Source organism: Dermacentor silvarum, chromosome 10, assembly GCF_013339745.2.
Source record: "Dermacentor silvarum isolate Dsil-2018 chromosome 10, BIME_Dsil_1.4, whole genome shotgun sequence".
Taxonomy (NCBI): Eukaryota; Metazoa; Arthropoda; class Arachnida; order Ixodida; family Ixodidae; genus Dermacentor; species Dermacentor silvarum.
In genome coordinates this window covers 65,827,052-65,843,225 of record NC_051163.1, presented here as the reverse complement: position 1 = coordinate 65,843,225, position 16,174 = coordinate 65,827,052, and the positions used below count along the sequence as shown (strand labels likewise).

Sequence of the window (16,174 nt, the reverse complement as noted above, 5' to 3'; positions counted from 1 at the left end):
CCCTGTCTCGCGCTAGCTGATTCCAAGTTCCACCTGCAAATTTCCTAATTTCAACACCCCACCTAGTTTTCTGCCGGCCTCGACTACTAAACACTTTTGCTTGGCTCGGAGGATCTACCCCCTGCCACATCGTAAACTCAATAGATCTCTAGCTTTAACACTAAGGCTTCTACAGACGGGGGCATACCCAAACCCCCTATACTTCTTCACAAAATTTACCCCGAAATTCAGACAACAAATGCATGTGCACTATGCAATGACTTAGCGAACTTGCCTCACATCTTCTGGCGGTGTCCCGCGTTAGGCGGCGATGAAAGCAACACTTCTTCACGCTGGGATGCGGTTCTACGCAGCCCCAACCTCGAAGAACAGTTATGGACTGTCCAACGGGCCCGCGACATGGCGGAGAGGCTCGGCCTCTCTGTCCCGACGTGGGACCGGCCCGCTGCGCGCTAACGCGCGCCCTATAAGGGACCCTAATAAAGTTTCTCATCCATCCATCGACTGCGCTTCCCTTCTCTCGGCACCCATTCTGTAATCATTGTATATACGTTAAATGAACGATACGCAACATTCTGTAAACAGGCTTTCCCGCACGTCTACCTTGCCCTAACCAAAAGATGACCGTGCTCTCGCTAGAAGCAGTGTTAAAAGCATGCCAGGACCAGGCAAATCTCTTCAGATATCATTAAACTATCTATCTCGGTTAAAGCTTATACACGCGTTTCGAAAGCTTGATTGGACGGTGCGGGGTACGGAAGGCGGCAGAAATGTCGCCGCCAGTCCGCGGCTACCTTAATTACGATTTTACACGAGGTCCACCATCTTCGTTCTCAGTACGAGGTGTGTGGAGAAGCGCACTTGCGGGTTCTGCGTATTGTCCATTGTCGTACACAGGCGCAGCGGAATATAGTTTCACGCATAAATGTCTGCTTAATAGTTGGATTAAAGAGGTTTCTCTTTGCTTGGTGAAGGATAAGCCTGTTGCGTCAATCCACAAACCATGCATGCGATGTGTCGACAGGATGGCAAGCAGACGCTGAGCAGACGACGCGGCGCGGATGAACACAACTCGAGGGGCATTCGGCCTTTCTATTTGCTAAGAATTGATGTAGCTTCTACACTGCCACAGTGTGGCCCTATTTGTAAGAAAGTAATCGTTCGTTCATCAAGCTGGATGTTCCTCGCGGTTCGTGTTTTGTGAAGTGTTGAAATATATCTTCAATCATAGTATACGTGCTTCCGTGGTGTTTTCTGCGGAACTGCTTTGCTGATATACCGGGTATTTCAGAGAACACTTCCAAACATTTTTAAAAATTGCCTGTGGCAGATAGCAGAGTTCGATCTTGTCCATGAGCTGGTCTACTTAAAGAGGCGGACATTACTTGGACAAAAAAAATGAAATGCGCAATTGACTAATTAAAAAATTCAATAATTACGTTTTTAACTAATTAACTTAAGGCACATATTGCAATTTACAAATTTTAGCCGGGGACTTCGCAAGACGGATCCACTTGTAACGAATTCTCAGGATAGCACCAGTTTCGAGATATTAATTCATGAACATTGCGGAGAAATGCATTGGCGTTCCAGTTACATTTGAGCTTCAATGCATAAAACGACGTTTTGTTAAGAAAGGAACTGGAACGACACTGTATTTTTACCTTAAGTTTCACGGTGCATATCTCATAAATGGTCTCACCTGCACAATTATTTTCAAGCGGATATGCCGAATTCAGTCTCATCCGCTAAACTTTGTAGATCGTAACACGTGCCATAATGTAATTAGTTAAAACTGAATTATTGTTTTTTTCTGTTAATTAGTCGATTATGCATTTCAATTTTCCGTGCAAGTAATGACCAGCTCATGGACTATATTTGTGCTATGTGCCACAAGCATTTTAAAGAAAATTTTAAAAGTGTTCGCTGAAACACCCTGTATAAGCCAATGCTTCTTTTAACCAAGCCAAGCTAAGCGGTAACCAAGTTTCTTTGCACCTTCTGCACCTATTTACGGTACCACTCGTTGCCTCGAAGGCAGCGCCACTCGTTAGCGCGAACTTACTGTTTACTTCGTATCACGCATAGAATAAAGCGCAAACGCATACGTAGTATGAAGAGTGCGATTCTAAACAACAAGTATGTGGCACTTAATAACAGTTCACTTGCGTACAGTAGTTTCACTGACTGCAACTCAAGTACCAAGGTTTCACCGCCAGTTCGCACCACTTAACGCTTTTATTGCGACTTTCTGTGCCAGTTAAAAGTTAGCAATTCCTACCTAAATCGCGAACAGCACGATCCATCCTATCACTATAAATCACGGTCCTTTCATTTCCGCCAACATCTCCTGACACGTTCTAGACGGTTGTCGTTTGCCACCATATTTTGGCCCTCCAGCTGCCCGAAAAAGCCGAGTTATCCGCACTATACCCACAGTTTCACATCAGGGAGAACTTGACGAACTTGTTAACCTTGATACCTGGCCATGGTGATTACATATTTACAAAACAAAAAGAAAGAAACAAGAAAACAAGGACATGTTATCGGAGGTTAAACATAATTAGTGTAGCAACTAAATAATTAGCAATTGGTTAACGAAACTATCCACAGCCGTAACTTCACTACAGCATACCTAAAACGTAACTATGGGCTTCGTATCAAGCTTCCCGGCACTTAAATCAGCCTTTCAAGGCATCAAACTCAGCATAGCATTCGTTATACATTGGACAACACAGAGTTATTTTTTAATGGTTACTTCTATTTTCGTTTTTTTCCGAATCGGTGCACCCTCCCCCGCAGTGGTCGTCGAAGCCCGAGATGACAGCGAGAGAGAAGAGTGTCCATATATCCGAGAAAATACGGCATGTAGAAAGCAGGCGCGCCGCGAAAGCCGTGCTCGGAAGAAATGCGAAAGCCGGAAAGAAAGAAAGAAATGTGGACGGAGTGAAAGAGTTGAAGGTGGGGCGTGGTGTATGGTTCATTCGGACCACCATCGTTCAGCAGGTGGCTTATAAGCGCGACGGTCGATATCGCAGCCAGTGGAGCGCGTGGTCTCATCTCCGCCCCCTCACCCCCCTCGCTAAAGAGGAGAGGAGGAACGGTTAAAGCGTCAATCTGAACCGCGCCGAGAACTCTCCCCGAGATCGACGATCCGTGACCACAGCAGACCCCGCGGTCATTTTGCCGTCGACGCCCCCCCACCGGTGGTTCTGGTAAACGACCGTCGCTCCCTTTCACTTCGCCCCTTCTTCACGTGACCCATCCCGAACCGCTTACGATGCCATCTGCTGATCAAAAAAAAAAAAAAAAAAAAGCCAGAGCGCTCGCTGTATTGCGCGATGCCCGTTAGGTTATTACCTGCGGCCTCGCTCTCTTCGGGGTTCGGAGTTTTGACTCCATTGCACTGTGGTGGAAACGCACTGAACTGTTCAGTTCGTTTCTATAGGCATCTGTGTTTCGAATGAATGGACGTCGGATTAATTGCGTAGTTTTACGTTCAACAGCCTGCCCATCTTATTCGCGTCTTGCGTCAGCAAGCGACGCATGCAGTACAGGCAGATGCGCGAGATAGGAGCATAGACGGAAGATCGCTGGAATATATAGGCGTACATCCTGCCATGTACTGCGCATTCCTCAATCATTGTAACAACAACAAAAAAAAAAGAAGAATATCAGTGGCGGTTTAGCAGGTAAATCCAAGATAAATGTGTCCCGGTTCCACGATTGAAACCGCGTTCACCACATTGCAAATTGGTATTCAGGAGCTCACTCAACACACGTCCTGCCTCTGCGCGGAGCGAATTGTCACCGACGGTGTGTGTGTGTGTGTGTGTGTGTGTGTGTGTGTGTGTGTGTGTGTGTGTGTGTGCGTGCGTGCGTGCGTGCGTGCGTGCGTGCGTGCGTGCGTGTGTGTGTGTTACATTTATACAGCGCTCGCCCCCCCCCCCCCCCCCTTCCCTCCCATGTGTATCGTATTTTCGATAAAATATAGTGTCCCTACTCCTCTGTTGTAGCATGCCTTGCCTGTTTACCATTTTTTGTGCCTGTTTATATGGAATTTTACCGCCTATTGCTTATGTAACTTTTACTAGGCCGTCCTTGGTCAATGCCCCATCGCGCCCTGTAAGGTACGTTGACATAAATAAATAAATAAATAAATAAATAAATAAATAAATAAATAAATAAATAAATAAATAAATAAATAAATAAATAAAATATACGACAACCGAATTACGAAAAACGGGCCGCTGTTTCTGTTCCCCTTCTTCTAGTTCATATATATATATATATACAGGGTGTTTCACTTAACTTTAGCCGAACTTAAAAAAAAAAAAAACATGCAAATGCGACGTACCTGGACCGAACCAAGGTATTGTTGTTTACCGTCGCTTGGAGATACTCAGATTATTTCTCGCATTCCGCCTAATTAGATAATTAGTCTTAATTACCTAATCAACTTCTCAATTATTATATAGTCAGATGAATAGTGTCAATGAGAAGATTGTAGGGCAACATGAGAAAATCCCCCATACAGCTTTCTGTTGCTCAATACGTGCTACATAAAAGTGTTTTTTCCGAGCGTGAAAGATGCCCGCGAATACACGCAAAACTGCCGCGCGACTGGCGGCTCGAGGCAGTTTGCGCGTGAATCACATGAAAACGCGGAGGATCGTTTCGCGTGTCTGAGATCAGCGTCGTTGAAGGGGTTGGCCACGGAAGCGCACGCACTAGCGGCCGGTCTCACTCGGAAGGATTAGAGAAGAATTTTTACGGTAATCTGAAGATAAACGTCACGGCATTTAACTTAGGAGCGTACAACGAACCTGTTATTCCGCGGTCGGGAACACTTGAACTGATATCGCCCCCAATACGGAAAAAAAAAAAAAAAAAAACGGGACAGGGGCGGACGCACTCCGTCAGTGTCCTTGAATCCTTGTATAGAATCGTTCCTGCAATACAATTACTATAGAACACGTTTACTACATGTATGTATTGCATTTGCTATATACGATACGTAGTAAAATGTACTGGACGCAAGACGCATCACTGACGCTCAGTGAAGTATTGCATCTTCGGCGCTCATCCTGCTTTCTTTTCTGTCTTGAATCTCTTTTTTTTTTTACTATAATGGGGAGTACACCGTAAACGCATAATGTTCCAGTCGAGCATACCAGTTTTGTTGAAATAGAAACGTCCCTCTATACCGCAGAACATCATCTTAGAAACAACTTCTAACACATGTGCACTGCAGTTACATCCGGGGACAATTCCATAGCGCTATAGCGGTCCAAAAACACCATAAGCAGTAAAAAGAGAAAGTGAGAAACCGCAGGAAACTGACCGTTCTGCATCTTCCCGGTGCTGGTGCTGACGCGGGTCGCGATCCCGGGTTGGCGTCGTCCAAGATGGCGCTGCACGCCTTGTCACGGCTGTAACTGGTGCAGTTTCGCGGGAGAACTCCCAGGAAAGGCCGCGGTCGCAGCCGATGCTCGCAGGCCAACATGGCGGCCACGTCGGTCACGAGTCTCAGGGCGCAGGACACAACACCTCCCGAATATCGCAGTGACGGACGCCGGTGGCAGGCGCTCTCGTTGGAACTCGAGCCGGGACCCGACGTCGAAAGACCGGCACTCAGAAAAGAGCCTACCGGTCGGCGAAGAGACAGAGTCCTTTGGCAACGCCTTTCGTTTTCGTCTTCTGGAATATCCTTCCAGTGTCGAGACCCTGACCCCTTTGATTGCGTTACAGGTGGCTCTTGAGTGACTGGCGTACCGGCGTCACCGGTCAAGCTAGTCGTTCCTGGGTCAACTGTCTCCTGTTGACAATGGGATGAAGATCTCCTGATTTTGCGAGAACTCTTCTTACGCCGAGGCGCTGCAGGCGTCGTCGCCTCTGCGTTCTCTCGGGTCAGTTCACTATGTGGTACTGTTACGTCTAGTGCCGTATCGGACACCGGAAGACCAGCGCTCACTGCATGTGAACAGGATGGCGGTTGGGTCCGGAGGTCTTGCGGAACCCGAGTCTGGCTGACCTGCTGCACTGAGGCTACCGAGTTTCGGTCTCTAACTGTCGGTTCTGGCTGACTCTCTCTTGTGTCAGACGCTGATTTGGGTCGTCTTTGGCTGTAGCGTACTGATCCTCGTCGAGACGATTGTCTCCGGCGTCGTTTCTTCTGTCCTGGACAGGACTGCTTCCTCGGTGGACGAACAGGCGATTCCGGAGGCGTCGTTGGGGTTAGCGAGCTGCTTCGATGCCGTCCGTCGTCTCCAGAAAGCTCAGTTCCCTCCTGTCGATGACCGTGGCGCAGTAGTAGCCTCGGAGATTCCGTTGTCGCGTAATTAAAACAGGGCCCCTCCTTGCCTTCAAACCCCGGTGCTCTTGATGCGTTTGTTGAGCTTCGCGCATCACGCGTGTCGCTCGGCAGAGGTGGATCAGAGAAGCTAGCTAATGGCTGTGACAGAATTTCCTTCCGTCGGCGCCCCTGTTTCTTGTAGGCTGCGTCGTCCAGCTTAGCTGTCGTCAGACAACAGGCGAATGAAGACTGTCTTCGAAGAGGTCAGCGTTGCCGCTTGTACGGCGTGGCGAGGGCAAAATAAAGCAGGAGCTGATTTGACGAACGTGACGAAACTAGCGGTGTGCAGCACCTCTCTGGTACTGTACTTTCTTCAGTTGGAGTACAGTGTCACTTTAATCAGCAATGCAATATGCGTTAAAATAAAGCTCCTACCGCAAGTCAGCCCACTCTTGAAAAAGGTTCGGAAGCCCTATAACAACGTTGCAAGAAGTCTACAAATCTTGTTTGGAGCAACTGATTCTGCAGTGCTTACTCGGTTCTAAGTTGAGCTCTTTTTTATGATGTTTCCCAGCGTCGGGTGAAGGATCGGCGCCTAAAGACTGCACTACGGATATTCACGCAAATATATTGCGCAACTAAACACTTCGAAATGCTTACAGCTGAGGTAGTGTCACAACGACACAGCTCCCCTAGATGTCAACGCGAGCGTTCTTCCTTCTGTCAGTTGAGGCAAGGCACCCGATGAGGCGGAGATCGACGAAAATACACTGCGCAACCAAAAAAATTGCGAAACGCTTACAACTTGACGTAACAGCAACAAAAACACGGACACTCTAGATGTCAACACGAGCGTCCTCCCTCAGTCATTCGACGCGAGGCAGTTGGAGACCGACGAAAACATACTGCGCAACTGAAAACACAAGCTGACGTAATGGCAGAACGTCACAGGCACTCTAGGTGCGAACACGAGTTTACGTACTACCTCAAGTCAGTTGACAGCGAGATACTCGACGACGACGCGCAGCGAGCGATACCAAACACACACACACACAAAAAAAAAAAAAAAGCGGGAGACCGACAAACACACGTCGGTCGACTTCTTGCATTCGGACACAAGACACGGGTCCGGCGAAACGGAGGTCAAACAAAAAAGCGAGAACCCCTCTCACTTGATGGGTAGCGGAAGCTGAGGCGCAGATATCGTAGCAGACAGTGTTGTGGTGTCTCTTCGAAGCTTGTCGCAAAACGAAGCAAGCCCGAGAAGGGAGCGAACTGCGTGCGTTAGTCGGAGGCATCGAAGGCCGCGAGCCGCGGCTCTTCGCGATATACCGAGAACGCCAGAGAACCTCCTCGTGCACCCGCCTTCACCCCGCGCTGCCGTCGTCGTATCTTCCAAGAAAGGCGCCGCCGAGGAAACGGAAACCATTGCCGACGACCGAGCTCTCGCGGCTGATAAACGTGCGTGACGTCGACGCCGAGGATGTACGCCCCGCGCAGGGAACGGATGTGCTGCGGTTTGCTTCGCCACTCGGGGTCAGATGATCTGCTCGCGCGCGCGCGCGCGCATTTTGTGCGTTTGTATAGTCGATCATGTGAGATTGGGAGAAGGACCGAGAGCTGGGCGAGTCGATTGCAGTGGCGGGCCTCGGAGCAAGAATTTTGCAGGAGGCGAATTACAGCGCTAGCTCCGGCATCCCATTCAGTGATGCCAACCCCCTGTGCCAAGATAGCCCTAGAAAAACTCTTCAAAAATTCCTAGATACCCTGAAAAATGTCTAGTTGTTTTTCACGAGTAAACAGTCCGCCTTTAATGTCGGGCATAACAACGACGGTACTGTACAGCGTGAAAGATAAGCACAAAAGCTGTAAAACTCGAAGCACGTGCTAAAAGCGAGAAGAATAGGGGTAACGAGGGGCCTGATTTTTGTTAGTCGCAATCATACAAGGTGACAGATGATGAAGGCAGTGCTAGGGATTTGTATTCGAAGCACGTGATAATCATTTGTAACTCAACTCTTCTCATGCTGCAAAATTCACTACGAATCAACTCAAATTGTTCCAGTTTCCTATCGTTGCTCACGTGCTTCAGGTGCATGGATGCCGTTTATTTAGTACCTGTACTTTCTTGATAGGGAATGAATTATCGTTTTGTAGTGACTCCGTGATGTAAAGACCGGCGAAAAGGACTGACATCCATTCAGCATTTACAAAACCTTCTGATGCAGCATCACGAATGCTGAAATCTACGCATGCCAGATATTTATTCATTTTCTTCCCGAACAGTGAATTAACCGGGCCGGCGCGCCTCTAACCGTCCCCTTTATTGCAATCATTTCATGACAAAACACTCTTAACGCTATTCAACACAGAAACCTCGGATCAGGCTATGTACGGCTTGTATTCCACTCTATTCACACCATTCTTCGTTCGCCTTTAGGAAGCGGTTATGACGTAATATTATTTATGATTCTTCCGGCGGGACAAAAATAAAGGTACATGTAGAATACCGTGAACAACAGTGTCTGATCAAATACTGAATCAATAGTGAAATCCGTCACCCTATTTTCGCTTCCAGTTTAGGTGCAATTTTCATCTGCCCGATTGCAGCGGAAGCATTTTGTAACGATCTAATCTTGATTTCTTGTCATATTCATCGAAGTGACTGATACCGATGATGATGACGGCGTCTCAGCTAACAGTGAAGGGCGAAATAGAGAGAATCGAAATGTGCAATTACAAAACATGGTCCAATTAAGGAGTACGAATCCCTCGTTCGAAACTGCTGTGAATATGTTTAAAAAATCCCTAAATATGGCCACGAAGACGCAAAATCCCACAATTGGTGCCCAAAACCCTATATCTAGGAATAAATTTCTAGATTTGGCATCACTGGTTCCAAAAAATGACAGTCACTCTAGCATACGCCAAAAAGCGCGAATGCGAAAAAAGCCTGCGCGCTCAGGTGACATTAATTAAATTACTTGATACTGTGATACGAGTGCGTTGTTACTTTCTATTACTTGTTTTTTCCGACCAAAGGTCGCGGGTTCGAGTGCCCTAATTGACGCTACCTTAATTAACTGTGTTGTAACTAACCTTGCCCTAATTATCACCGAAGGTCTTGGGTTCGAATGCCTTAATTAACTTCGCCTTAAGGCCAAAGGTGGCGCGATCGACTCCCACCGAAGATCGTGGGTTCGAGTGCCTGGATTAACTCTATCTTAATTAACACGCTGACGACGGTGGCCCATGCACCATCAAAATTGTTGCGCGAGAGTTGCTTTCTTACTCATAGAAGACGATGACGACGGTGACCATCATCACAACTGTTGCGTGAGCGTATATCTGTGACACAAAAAGACTACCCAGTTAATTCTCGAAATAAATAATTGGATAACTCATTAAATCGCTAATTGGTGTTTAGAAATTATTCTAATACCACCAAAATTTTTGTGCTGTTTTTATACAATTACAATGATTTTAATTCTGTCTCTGCCCTGTAAATCTCTTTCCAAATTATCATAAACACTATACTTCACCCTGATTTAGTTTTCCGTCTAGTTTTTTTTTTTTTTTTCACCATCTCCTCCTTCAGTTTAACCTTTAACCACCGGCTTCTTGGCCAATCCCCCGTAGTGGGTAAGCGCCACGGATGAGGATCAAAGCAAGCAAGCGTGAGCGTTTGCATACATCTCACCATGCCGGATCGGTGTAGTTAAGTGAAATACACCGAGTCGTCATCGTGTACGATTTCGCTTCGAAGACACGGTTTTCGCTCAAGGGCGTCGAAGGTCGACTGAACGATGAGGCATCTAAGGTTTTTTGCCTTAATAAAGTCGAGGGCACGCCGCAGACGCGCCCTCTTACGTCAAAATCCGCTCACGGAGAACGAGTGGACGCGCGCGGCGGCCTCGCCGGTTCAAGGCCATTCGGAACCATCCGCCGCTCTGACACTGGCACTTCCCCAAATTTCGAAGCATTGACACAAACAACAGTCCGCGGGCTCGTGGCAAACGTGGTAGGTAGCAAGACGGCCCATCTCATGTTACTTACCGTCGCAAGCACCGTGCATCCTCGTATCGTGACCCACCAAAGCCTTAGCATATGCTTAATTTATTTTGCGTCATATTCAGTTGGATTTCTTTTAAATGCGTTCGCATTCTCAGGATAGTTCACGCACATTCCGGGAGCTATGTATGTATGTATGTATGCATGTATGTATGTATGTATGTATGCATGTATGTATGCATGCATGTATGCATGCATGTATGCATGTATGCATGTATGCATGTATGCATGTATGCATGTATGCATGTATGTATGCATGTATGCATGTATGTATGTATGTATGTTATGTATGTATGTATGTATGTATGTATTATGCATGCATGCATGCATGTATGTATGTATGTATGCATGCATGCATGCATGTATGTATGCATGCATGTATGTATGCATGTATGCATGCATGCATGCATGTATGTATGCATGTATGTATGCATGCATGTATGTATGCATGCATGCATGTATGTATGTATGTATGTATGTATGTATGTATGTATGTATGCATGCATGCATGCATGCATGTATGTATGTATGTATGTATGTATGTATGTACCTAACCGTATTCCCGCCTTCTTTGGTCACTGGGTAGTCCGTGGTCGAATGGTAAGCGCATCGGGCTTGCTGTGCTCAGGTAACACGGTTGGAAACCAACCATCGGACCAACTTGTGCCATAGAGTGCGTGCCAACGTGTACGTACGTGCCGCTCATCAGCGAACCTCTTTCACGCCGACATGGGTCACGGTATAGATGCGGCCATGCGGGTCTGTGTAGGTACCACTGTACGAAGACACTCTTCGACGCCGACTTGAAGCACTTATAGCATGTGCCACTCGGTCCGTGATGATCGTCAATGAACCTCTTTGAAGCCAACTTCGGTCACTGCGTATGTGCCAGTCGGTGTGTGTGCAGCTCTTCAATGAACGTCGTTGACGCCAACTTGGGCAACTAGGTACGTATGTGCCACTGGAAATGTGCCCGCTCTAGAATGACGAAAAATATCTCTTACGTTTCTAATATATGCTGCGCAGAATAGAGCCCACGCAACAAAAGTTCCTGAAGGACAGAAACCCGACGCATTACCAGGCTGCGCCATTGGTGCACTGGGTATATGCCGCTTTTCAAAGAACGCCTTTCACGCCAACACTTTAACGAGCTGCGTCATCAAAGCACTGGCTATGTGCTGCTCTTCAGTGAACCTCTCTCAAACTTGAGTCTCTGAGCAGGTGCCACTGAGTGTCCGGCAAGCGAGTGAACAATTCTCAGTTCGCAGGCATCGGCGCGTCACGCCTTCCGTCTTGGAGGCCACGCGCGGACTTCTGTGCATTGCCACTAGATGTTGCAGGGTGTCCAGAAGGAAGAGTGAGCCCGGTTGCCGCATGACGCGTTTCTCAGCGTTCGCACTCACCGGCGCGCCATGAATTTCGGAGGCCACGCGCAGGCTTCCCAGCGGAGGCGCTAGGTAGCGCGCGGTATTCTTAGGGAAGTGCGAAAGAAGAGTCCCTCTTCAGTACACGCCACGTACATATAACTCGTTTCGACGATGGCGCTATGTTGTGTTGCTATAGGCTCCGTACAGTCGAGTTTGCGGCTGCTCTGGCGCCATCTGGCGCAGCGACGCAACAGTGTTGGGAAGTGGGCGCCGCAGCTCGGCCGGCTCGATGAGTGTTCTTTCCCGCGCGCTACAGTGTTCTTCCCCGCGCGGCCACGGTTGAAGCCGTTTTGCTTTGCTCACCAGCCTCCTTATTTTTTTATACGTCTTGCGACGGTGCAATGACATGCGCTTCATCGGCAAGCGTCGGAGGTGAAAAAAAAAAAAAAAAGGCAAGTGGAACCGGTGATACTGCTGCGTAAAGGGCTGTCACAACCACGAAGGCCAGCCGGGGATAAAGTTGTACAGGTTTCCTGGTAAGTCTTATGAGATCGAACGGCGAAAGAAATGGGTCGCAGCTGTGAGGAGAGTAAAGTAAGTCAGCTTCTTTGATATTTGTGACAAAGTTTTGTTCTGTAAAGCGTGCTACACATGTGCGTTTCACAGCTCGTTGTGCGACGCCAGCGGCCACGGCCAGCTGCTCAACATTTAAAAGAAATTTGTCACGACTTTGCTGATTTGACGACTGCTTGCCGTTGTCTTAGCATTCGGTATGATCAGAATAGCACTGGCATGTGCGATGAGCAATATTTTATGCCAAGGAAGCCTATTTTGAGCTGGCGAGCACTAACTCGACGATCCTCGTTTCGGCCGCTGGCGCTTGAGAGGCGCGGTTTCACGTGGTGCGATTTTTCTTGTGATATACATTTGCGATGTATCATTGTAAAAGCAAAGCGCGTATGTAAGGAAAGGAATTCGCATGCGATATCGTATCTCGTGAAAGGGGCCTAATGAGCCTCGATCATTGTACATGATGAAGAACGAACATTCGTGTCATGTAAATTAAGATCGCCTAGTTAATAAATCTCGTTTATCAGCGCAGCAGGTGGCTCCGACTGGGTCCCAAACGAGTCAACGAGGATAGCATGGTCACTGCCACACGATCCAACAATCCGAATCGTTTAGCTCACTCGACATGACTGTGCTGACGACAGCCTACGAGTGAGCGTGTAACTGCACGCGGTCCAGATCGAGCTGTATGACAACCTAAAGTAACAGTGTGACAGGGGCATCAAATGATAGGCCGCGGCGTACAACGCGTCGGAGCGAAATGAGGCATGCATTGCCAACAGTGAGGCGTCGATTAAAAATCGGTTTCAGGGTGTCACGTTTTCAGGGTGCCAGTTTAGTGACTTCAATTTTAATATTACAGTAAGCTTTACTCGCGTGAAGGATGACGTCGTATACTTGCTTTCCCTGTTGCGAATGGCACTTCGTTTGAACGTCCACGCCGTCTTTCACACAAGCAACATGCGAAACAGCGTAGAGCTTGTCTCCGCTGGTTAACGCTGCACCGTGAAAGTAATCGTTTATTCCTTTAATAGGCCTGAACCCCGCAAAAACTATTTGTGCCATCACAGAGGGCCACGCTTGTACTTTCACGTACACACACGCACAAAAAAAGAAAGCGGATCGCGGATATACGTGCGGCTTTCGGAGGCGTGTATACGTAGTTCCGAAATCTCGCTGTCTTCCCCCCTTCCCAGGTTCGCGCCGCCCGCCACACGCGACGCTGAGCATCGCGCCACCGCTGCTGCGCAGCAGCGCCGCCTGTTCACTGTACGGAGCCTATATTGATTCAATGCTAACGCATTTCCGTCGACAGTCATCATGAGATGCATTCTGCCGCAATTTTTTTTTTTTTTTTTGCGATCGGATTAGTAGTAGTTGGAACAGTCTGGAAATATTGGCAGCAGAACAGGCCGCTCCGTCTTGTCCAGAAGGACTTCACCTACTTCGCGCTAGTGACGCTATCGAAAAGCCCACGTACGCTGTCGTAGCCGATCAGATTCCTCTCATAAAATACTTAATTTTTCTGCGTGGCAGAACCAGAGAGAGAGAGAGAGAGAGCAAGGAGAGGAAAGGCAGTGAGGTCAACCAGAATAGCGTACGGTTTGCTACCCTGCACTATGGGTAAGGGAAAGGAGGAATAGAAAGAGAGAAATAGGGAGATAATGAGTACTGAGTACACGTGGGACGATGTACAGGTATAGCGATGACAGGTGCACAATAGGTGCTCGATAGTCGCACATCGGGCTCTCGGCCATTGCCATACGGTATGAGTGTCGTGAACGCCACTCCCAGCCACAAGCGGTACAGCAAGGTTGTTTATCCGCGGGAAAGGCTAGATGGCAGTTGTAGCCGTAGCAAGGGGTCCAACTTATACAATCGGCAATTGAAGGCACTTGAACTTCATAAAGCTTATGACTTTTTCCGTCCAAGCAGACGAAGTTCCCTGGCAGTGTCCGTCCTCGCTAAAGGTATTGTACGCGTCTGGGTGTCCTCGAGGACAGATCGGGCAGCCCTATCAGCAATGTCGGTGCCCATGATGCCACAGTGAGCAAGAATCCACTGGAAGACTATGCTGTACCCCTGTTTCCAGAGCATGGTGATGTACTTCCCTGATGTCAGATATCATCTGCTCGTAAGTTCTGTGATGTAAGGCCGACTTGATGCTGAACCAGAGCTTTCAAGAGTTTTTTCATTGGACCTGGCGGCGCCGACATTGTTACGGGCTATATAGGCTTAGCTTTTTTGTCCACGAAAGGTTATCTGCGCGTATCCGTTTATTCATGTGTGAATCAGGTCAGCACGTATATTAGCATGGGGAGCAGTGGCGCACCGACGGGGGGGGGATTCGGGGGTTGGAACCCCCCCCTGAGGCCGACTTAACCCCCCCCTTTTGTTTAACCCCTTTTTTTTCCCTGAAGCATTTGAGTATTGCAACTAAGATGTAAGACGCGCAATCGTCTGCACACTCGCAAAAAGCGCATTTTTTGACTATTTCCCGTGAAGAAATCGAAATTAGTGCTGTTTAGATGGTACTGGCAAACTGTCAACCCCCCCCCCCTGGCAGAGATCCTGGGTGCGCTACTGATGGGGAGTGATGCCGAAGCAGCACTTTCCACAGAATTCATTGGACCTGGCGACGCCGACGTTGTTACAGGCTATAGATTTACCTTTTTGCCCACGAAAGCCCATCTGTGCGTAACGTTTCTCCATGCGTGAATCGGCCTCAGCACGTGCATGGGGAATGATTAACAAGCCGAAGCAGTGCTGTCCAGAAAAGTGATTGGACCTGGCGGCGTCGACATTATATGTTACGGGTTATAGGCTTACCTTTTTTGGTCCACGAAAGCCCATCTGTACGTATCCGCTTATCCATGACGTGAATCGGCCTCAGCACGTCTAGCATGGGGAGTGATTAATGCACCTAGCCAGCGCTTTCCACAGAAGTGGTTTAATCTGCAGATGCTCCTGCGACATTGTTACGGGGCAATCTGCGCATATTCGTTTATTGATGATTTGAATCGGCCCGAACACGTGGATTAGCATGGGGAGTGATTAATGCCCCGAACCAGCGCGTTCTAGAGAAGTGACTGGGCCCGACTGTGCCGACATTGTAACAGTCTATATAGGCTTACCTTTTAACAGCGAAGCTGTTCTAGCTAACGGTAAAAAAGTGCCGCCTGCCGCAAAACCTCGCCGAGCTATGACGTCACTGCGTTACCTAGCAACCACCTCGCGGAGCGGCGTGTGCCTCGCCTCCTCTCCGTGCCGTGCACAAGTTGCCTTGACATGGGACGTTAAGGAGAAGGGAGGAGAGCATGCGCGCGGCGCGCGCGATGCTCGGGAGCGGGAAAGAGAAAGTGAGAGCGAGATAGAGAAAGAAATTGTAGCAGCACCAACGAGGCAACGCGCAGATCTGCTGCCTAGGGCGCCTGCGTTTCCCAGTCTCCCGCGTTCGCGCCGGGGAATAGGCCGCCTGCGTTTCCCCGTCTCCCGCGTTCGCGCCGGTGAAACGCGGGCGGCGTCGGCAGCAGCTCGGCAGGTTTCGACCAGCCACGCCCCGGCAAGTGTCGAGGCGCAGCTTGGCCGTGACGTCACCGGGGAGATAAAGCTCGGAGGGGCCGCGACGGCGGCACAACTCTCGTTGACTCTGTGGCGAGTACATGTAGCCTTGACATAGGACGACCAAAGAAGATCCGGACACCCGAAGAAGCCGCTCATCTTGAAGCGCGCCGCGCGGCCAAGCGAGAATCTGCGAGCCGATTCGGAATACCGTGCCAAGCAGCGCTTAGCATTTCCTAGCAAAACTTCGCCAAACCTAGTAAAACCTGGAAGAAGCGAGGTCATCACCAGCTCCGCTGTTTACTCTAGT

The 16,174-nt window shown here is 48.7% G+C and overlaps 1 protein-coding gene across 1 annotated transcript in view; it reads right to left on the bottom strand.

Moving 5' to 3' along the window:
• Positions 1-5,615, bottom strand: part of LOC119465925 (regulator of G-protein signaling 20) — a 148,347-nt gene extending 142,732 nt beyond the window's left edge. Inside the window, exon 1 of the mRNA XM_037726400.2 lies at positions 5,345-5,615. Within this exon, the coding sequence (XP_037582328.1) occupies positions 5,345-5,506 (162 nt within the window). The 5' untranslated portion in view covers positions 5,507-5,615. The remainder of the gene's footprint in view (positions 1-5,344) is intronic.
• Between the last annotated feature and the right edge of the window lie 10,559 nt (positions 5,616-16,174).